Raw genomic sequence first — 7,791 nt, 5'->3', positions numbered from 1 at the left:
TCTAGCCCAATGGGTAGCCGCCCGGAGCTGAGCTGAGCTGCCCTATTGGAGAGCGAGGAGGGCAGGGCAGGCAGCTCTAAGTCCTTAACTTGCAAGAAAACTTGTTGAATCTTCTCTCTCCTCCCCTCCCAGCGCTTTGCCCGCCTCCGTCCCTAGGAGCTGATTGGCAGAAATCACTATCCAACCCTAGACTCTTGGCCTCCTCCGGGACCTAGGATTGGCCTACAAGAAGGACTGGGATGAGGGGGTGCAAGGGGGCGGGATTTCCCTTAAAGCTCAAGCTAGGTCCTGGGACCAGGGAAGGAGGAGTGGAGAGACTTAGTTCCCGCGACTGAGCCGCGAGGCCTGGAGGACTTATCCTCCCCCGCTGCAGTTTCAGGCCAGAGCGCGCCAAGCAATTTTCTCATCCTGGCCCAGCCTCGGCTACAAACAGGACCCCCACGCAGCGCGCGGAGTTCCTGGCACTTTCCGAAGGGGTCTATTGCTCCCTGCCCAGAGACTGACTGCGCGCTCTCGGACTTACCTGTTAGAGCACTAACACCGTCCTGGACCATGCACTTATTCAGGAACCCCAGGATAGCCTCCCACGCACGCCGGGTAGCCAAAGCCACCAGTTTTCAGCCAATGCCTCGGCCTCCGCCACGGACCCTGTTGCTGCTGCTGCTTCTCCTGCCACTGGTAAGCTGCCTTCCAGCACAGCCCGATGCCCCCGGCCGGGTGTTGCTGTCCTCAGGTCTCCCGGGGTTTGCAGGGGTCCCCGCCAAGGAGGCTATAGTAATGGCGAACCGTGGGCTCCGGGTGCCTTTTGGCCGTGAGGTCTGGCTGGATCCACTGCAGGACCTGGTGCTGCAGGTGCAGCCGGGGGACCATTGCACTGTGACCGTACTAGACAACGACGCTCTGGCCCAGCGGCCCGGCCGCCTGAATCCCAAGCGCTTCCCCTGCGATTTCGGTCCTAGAGAGGTGAGCTACTCTCACCTGGGTGCGCGCAGCCCCTCGCGAGATCGCATTCCGCTGCAGCTGCGCTATGACGCGCAGGGAGGGACTGCAGTGCTTCCCTTGGTGCTGGAGGTGGTTGTAGTCTTTACTCAGCTGGAAGTTGTGACTCGGAACTTGCCTCTGGTCGTGGAGGAGCTGCTGGGGACCAGCAATGCTCTGGACGCCCAGAGCTTGGAGTTCACCTACCAGTCTGAGACAGAGGAGTGTCGTGTGGGCATCCTGTCTGGCTTGGGCACGCTGCCTCGCTATGGGGAACTTCTACACTACCCGCAGGTCCCAGGACTAGCCAGCGAGGGGGATACCCAGGAGCCTCTCCTGATGGACTGCAAAGCTTTTCAGGAGCTAGGTGTGTGCTACCGTCACACAGCCTCCAGTCGCTCACCAAACAGAGACTGGGTGCCCATGGTGGTGGAGCTGCACTTGCGAGGGGCTCCTGTGGGCAGCCCTGCTTTGAAACGCGAGCACTTCCAGATGCTGGTGAGAATCCGAGGAGGGGTTGAGAACACTGCCCCCAAGCCCAGTTTTGTGGCCATGATGATGATGGAGGTGGACCAGTTTGTACTGACCGCCCTCACACCAGACATGTTGGCAGCTGAGGATGCTGAATCTACCCCTGACTTGTTGATCTTCAACCTCACCTCCCCATTTCAGCCTGGCCAGGGCTACCTGGTAAGCACTGATGATCGCAACCTGCCGCTCTCCTCCTTTACTCAGAGAGATCTGCGCCTCCTGAAGATTGCCTACCAGCCACCCTCTGAAGACTCTGACCAGGAGCGTCCCTTTGAATTTGAGCTGGAGGTAGTAGACCCAGAAGGAGCAGCCTCAGATCCCTTTGCCTTCATGGTGGTGGTGAAGCCCATGAATACACTGGCTCCGGTGGTTACCCGCAACACTGGTCTCATTCTCTATGAGGGCCAGTCTCGGCCCCTCACCGGCCCTATAGGCAGTGGACCACAAAACTTGGTCATCAGTGATGAAGATGACCTAGAGGCAGTGCAGCTAGAGGTGGTGGCTGGGCTCCAACATGGTCACCTCATCCTTCTGGTTGGCTCCAGTGGTAACCCTGTCACTAAGGCCTTTACAGTAGCTCAGCTAACAGCTGGTGAGGTGGTCTACCACCATGATGACAAAGATGGCTCACTGAGTGACAACCTGGTGCTTCGAATGGTAGATGGAGGACACAGGCACCAGGTGCAATTCCTATTCCCTATCACCTTAGTGCCTGTGGATGACCAGCCACCAGTCCTCAGTGCCAACACAGGGCTGACACTGGCAGAGGGTGAAACAATGCCCATACAACCCTTTGCTCTCAGTGCAACTGACATAGACTCAGATGACTCTCTGCTGCTTTTTGTGCTGGAGTCTCCCTCAACTACAGGCCATCTGATTATCCGCCAACCTCATCCTCCACAAGAGGTGGAGCAGCTTATTGGAAGTCCTTGGAAGAAACAAGGAACATTTTATGAGAAAATAGTGACAAAGTGGCGGCAGCAGGACATAATAAAGGGGAGGCTGTTCTATATGCACTCTGGGCCCCATAATCCTGGACCAGTGATGGATCAGTTCACATTTCGAGTTCAGGATAACCATGACCCCCCTAATCAATCTGGGCTACAGAAGTTTGTGATCCGCATTCATCCTGTGGATCGCCTCCCTCCAGAGTTGGGCAGTGGCTGTCCCCTTCGGATGGTGGTGCAAGAATCCAAGCTTACACCGCTGAGGAAGAAATGGCTGCAATACACTGACCTGGACACAGATGACCGAGAACTACATTACACAGTGACTCAGCCTCCAATGGACACAGATAAAAACCACTCGCCAGCCCCATTAGGAACCTTGGTCCTGACTGACAACCCTTCTATCGTGGTGGCCCATTTTACCCAAGCCCAGATCAATCACCATAAAATTGCTTACAGACCTCCAGATCAAGAACTGGGAGTGGCTGCCCGAGTGGCCCAGTTCCAGTTCCAGGTGGAGGACCGAGCTGGGAATGTAGCTTCAGGTGTCTTCACCCTTTACTTGCAGCCAGAGGACAACCAGCCACCTGAGATCCTCAACACAGGCTTTACTACTAAGGAGAAAGGACACCACATCCTGAGTGAGTCTGAGTTGCATGTGAATGATATAGACACTGATGTAGCCCACATCTCTTTTACTCTAACACAGGCACCCAAACATGGTCACATAAGGGTGTCTGGACAGATACTACCTGTAGGTGGGGTTTTCCATCTGGAGGACATAAAACAGGGTCGGATTTCCTATGACCATAGTGGGGATGACTCCCTTACTGATAACTGCTCCTTGGAGGTCAGTGACAGACACCATGTGGTGCCCATAATTCTCAGAGTGAATGTCCAATCAGTGGATGATGAGGTGCCCATGCTGAGCCTTCCTGCTGGCACTCTGGGGTCCTACCTAGATGTTTTAGAGAATGGGGCTACTGAAATCACTGCCAGTGTTATCAAGGGGACTGATGAAGACAGTGATGATTTAATGTTGACTTTCCTCTTGGAAGATCCGCCCTTATATGGAGAAATCCTTGTCAATGGAGTTCCAGCAGAGCAGTTTACCCAAAGGGACATCCTGGAGGGCTCTGTTGTCTATGCCCATACCAGTGGTGAGATAGGCCTATTGCCCAAAGAGGACTCTTTTAACCTGAGTCTGTCAGCTATATCTCAAAAATGGAGAATAAGTGGCAGTACTGTCCAAAGAGTTACTGTGTGGGTGACCATCCTTCCTATTGACAGCCAGGCCCCAGAAATTTCTGTAGGTGAACAGTTTATAGTAATGGAAGGTGATAAAAGTGTCATAACCACAATGCATATAAGTGCTGAAGATATTGATTCCCTAAATGACGACATCCTGTGCACTATAGTTATTCAGCCTACCTCAGGTTACGTTGAAAATATTTCTCCAGCACCAGGCTCTGAAAAATCAAGAGCAGGGATTGCCATAAGTGCCTTCACACTGAAAGACCTCAGGCATGATCATATTAACTATGTCCAGAGCATACATAAAGGAGTGGAACCTGTGGAAGATAGATTTATATTTCGTTGTTCTGATGGCATTAACTTTTCAGAGAGACATTTTTTCTCTATTGTTATCATTCCCACCAATGATGAACAGCCAGAAATATTTATGAGAGAATTTATGGTGATGGAAGGCATGAGTCTGGTGATTGATACGCCCATCCTCAATGCTGCTGATGCTGACATTCCCCTGGATGATTTAACTTTCACTCTTACCCAATTTCCTACTCATGGTCGCATCATGAACCAGCTGATAAACAGCACAGTTTTGGTCAAAAGCTTTACCTTGGACCAGATCATAGAGAGTTCCAGCATTATTTATGAGCATGATGACTCTGAGACCCAGGAAGATAGTTTTGTGATTAAACTAACAGATGGTAAGCACTCTGTGGAAAAGACAGTTCTCATTATGGTTATCCCTGTTGATGATGAGACCCCCAGAATGGCCATTAATAGTGGATTAGAAATAGAAGTTGGGGAAACCAAAATTATGAATAATAAAATATTAATGGCAACTGATTTAGATTCTGAAGACAAATCGTTGGTTTATATAATTCGTTATGGGCCAGAACATGGATTATTACAGAGACAAAAACCTATGCATGCCTTTGAAAATATCACACTGGGCATGAATTTTACCCAGGATGAAGTGGACAGGAACTTAATTCAATATGTCCATTCTGGGCAAGACAGCATTCAGGACCTAATTAAATTTGATGTGACTGATGGAACAAATACCCTCATAGATTGCTATTTTTATGTATCTATTGGGAGCGTTGACATTGTCTTCCCTGATGTGATAAGTAAGGGAGTGTCCTTGAAGGAAGGTGGTAAAGTCATCCTCACAACAGACCTCTTAAGCACTAGTGATTTGAACAGTCCTGATGAAAACTTAGTGTTTACCATCACCAAGGCTCCCCTGAGAGGTCTCTTAGAATGCACAGATCAACCTGGAGTTTCTATCACATCTTTCACTCAGCTTCAACTGGCTGGAAACAAAATCTACTACATACACACAGCTGATGATGAGGTGAAGATGGACAGTTTTGAGTTTCAAGTCACTGATGGACATAACCCTGTCTTCCGGACATTCCGTATCTCCATTAGTGATGTGGACAACAAAAAGCCAATTGTCACTATCCATAACCTGATTGTCAGTGAAGGTGAAAACAAGCTGATCACTCCCTTTGAACTCACTGTTGAAGACAGAGATACTCCTGATAAACTCCTAAAATTCACTGTCACCCAGATGCCTGTTCATGGTCAACTCCTACTTAACAATACCAGGCCTGCCATGGTTTTTACTAAGCAAGACTTAAATGAAAACTTAATCAGCTATAGGCATGATGGCACTGAGTCAAGTAAAGACAGCTTCTCCTTCACGGTAACTGATGGCTCCCATACAGAGTTCTATGTTTTTCCTGATACAGTATTTGAAACAAGAAGACCCCAAGTGATGAAGATCCAGGTCTTAGCTGTTGACAATAGTGTCCCCCACATTGCAGTGAACAAAGGAGCTTCTACACTTCGCACTCTGGCCACTGGCCACTTGGGATTCATGATCACAAACAAAATATTAAAAGCTGAGGACAGAGACAGCCTGTGTTTTTCTCTTAGGTTTATTGTTACAGAGCTCCCTCGACATGGATATCTCCTCAACTTGGGCAAAGGCAACCACAGTGTCACTCAGTTCACACAAGGTATGGTTCATTTTTCTTTCTTTATAACCATTGGGCATTTTAGGTCTTATTTCCTGAGGATATGGCTGTCACTGTAAACATTATTAAGTAGAGGCTCAAATGATATTCTAAGAGAAAGAAGGAAAGGGACATAAAAGGAAAGGGAGAATTCAGGGACCTTCTTGCCTGGCAGAACAGCTCCTTTCTTGCCATGTGTCCCACTGCAGTGACCTTCACTAGAGAGAGTATTGATATTTTTTTTATATAGCAGCAAGGGTTGCTGCCAGAACAGGAGCCAGACTTTGGTGAATTAAAATTGAAGCAAGCTTTTCAGCTCTGCGTCATTTGCCATACAACTGTCTCCGGAGCAGCCTGATTTGTATGCTGCAAATAGTTTATGAAGCATTTTAACACCACAGAGAGATGTGCTTTCTAAATTGTGTATTCAGATTATTATTATTAAATAGAGCCTCCAAATTTATATTACTTTAATTTTTAGAGCATTGTTATAATACTATTATAGTTGGTAGAAACTTTGTAACTAAAAATCTGTATTTATATTTTGTAGATTTTATAATTTTAATATTTCAAGACAAATACCTGTCCAAAGACATAAGAAGTAAACATCTATCTAGATTTATAAAAATATGTACAAGGCATGTTACTATGGTATACACAAAGTAAGAGAGTATAAGAAGACATGATGTATAAGAAGACAGTCTTTCTGTCACCAAAATATGCATCCACTTCATTATTAAGAACTTGAAGATATGTTAATAAAAGTAATAGTATAAGGAGAAAATTATTATTGTTATTTTAAAATATGTTTTTATTGAATTTTTAGAGAGTAAGGGAGAGGTATAGAGAGATTGAAACATCCGTGAGGGAGAAACACCAATCGGTTGCTTCCTGCATGTCCCCTACTAGGGATCAAACCTACAACCTGGGCATGTGCCCTGACCCAGAATTGAACCAGGGACCTCTTGTTTCATGGGTAGACACTCAATGATTGAGCCACATTGACCAGGCAAAAATTATTTTTTTAATTTCAAAACTTTTCTCTGCCCTGTTTCAAACTCAATAACAAGCACTGTTTGCATCTACATTCATTTGCATTCTTGAGGCTAAAGTATTTTTCTAACTTAATTTTTTTTATGTGCAGACATAATCTCAGACAGGAAGGGCAGGTGACCTAAGCAAAGTTACTCAGGGAATGAAGGGAGAAGCCAGTTCAGTATGCTGGCTTGGGAGTTAGGAATCTGCTCTCTAGAACCTGTGATTTTCACTACAAAGGGCTTTGAGTTGCTTTTATAAAAATCTCACCATGTCAGAATGCAAACTTGATCTATCCTATGTGGGCTCTCTGGGTAGAGATGGAGTTTAACCCTAGGACATCCCAATGGGGGTATTCTTTTCATGCAATAGTGTTGTGCTCTTAGATAACCAATGCTTTAATAAACAAAGATGTCACAAAGTATAGTGCTAAAGTAAACTGTTTCTCTGATTTAGATGCTGGCAAATAGTCCTACACTCCAACCTTATGATTCTTGGCTGAAAGCCTGAATATATATCCTTAGGCCTGCAGGGACAGGAAAACCTCAGAGTGACAAGTGTCATGCCAGATCAGCAGGAAACTTGTGTGTGAAGGTTTTCTGAGGATAGAGATGCCATGTTATCTTAGATTGGTTTGTTTACATGTGAGTGAAGAGGATGAAAGGAATACAGGCTTAGGCAAAAGTAGGCTTAAGTATCCACTTTCGCTGGTTGTTGGTTAAGTTACCAGCCATCATTACCTAAAAGATAAATCATAAGTAAGGATACAAAATAATAACAATAATAATAATAAGACAAATAATATAAATAATAATATTTAATAAATAAATAATAATATAAGAATAAACTCTATGTCCCATGCACTCACAAATATAAACTTTCTTTTGCCCATCCTACATATTGGAGGATAGAAAAATGTTACTTCAAATCACTTGTCTGACCAGAAAAAGGATTCCAATGTTAAAGATTTTTTTAAAAGAAATTTTAGGATGAAGACAGGCAAATGTGCTATTTCATTACAGGTGTTGCAC

At 46.0% G+C, this 7,791-nt stretch overlaps 1 protein-coding gene across 1 annotated transcript in view; it reads left to right on the top strand.

Moving 5' to 3' along the window:
* The first annotated feature begins 272 nt into the window (after positions 1–272).
* FREM2 (FRAS1 related extracellular matrix 2) overlaps positions 273–7,791 on the top strand; it is a 334,592-nt gene continuing 327,073 nt past the window's right edge. Inside the window, exon 1 of the mRNA XM_059684337.1 lies at positions 273–5,728. Coding sequence (XP_059540320.1) covers positions 553–5,728 — 5,176 coding nt within the window. The 5' untranslated portion in view covers positions 273–552. The remainder of the gene's footprint in view (positions 5,729–7,791) is intronic.

The sequence above is a fragment of the Myotis daubentonii genome, chromosome 2 (assembly GCF_963259705.1).
Source record: "Myotis daubentonii chromosome 2, mMyoDau2.1, whole genome shotgun sequence".
In the NCBI taxonomy this organism is placed as follows: domain Eukaryota; kingdom Metazoa; phylum Chordata; class Mammalia; order Chiroptera; family Vespertilionidae; genus Myotis; species Myotis daubentonii.
This window is presented reverse-complemented; position numbering and strand designations above follow the sequence as displayed.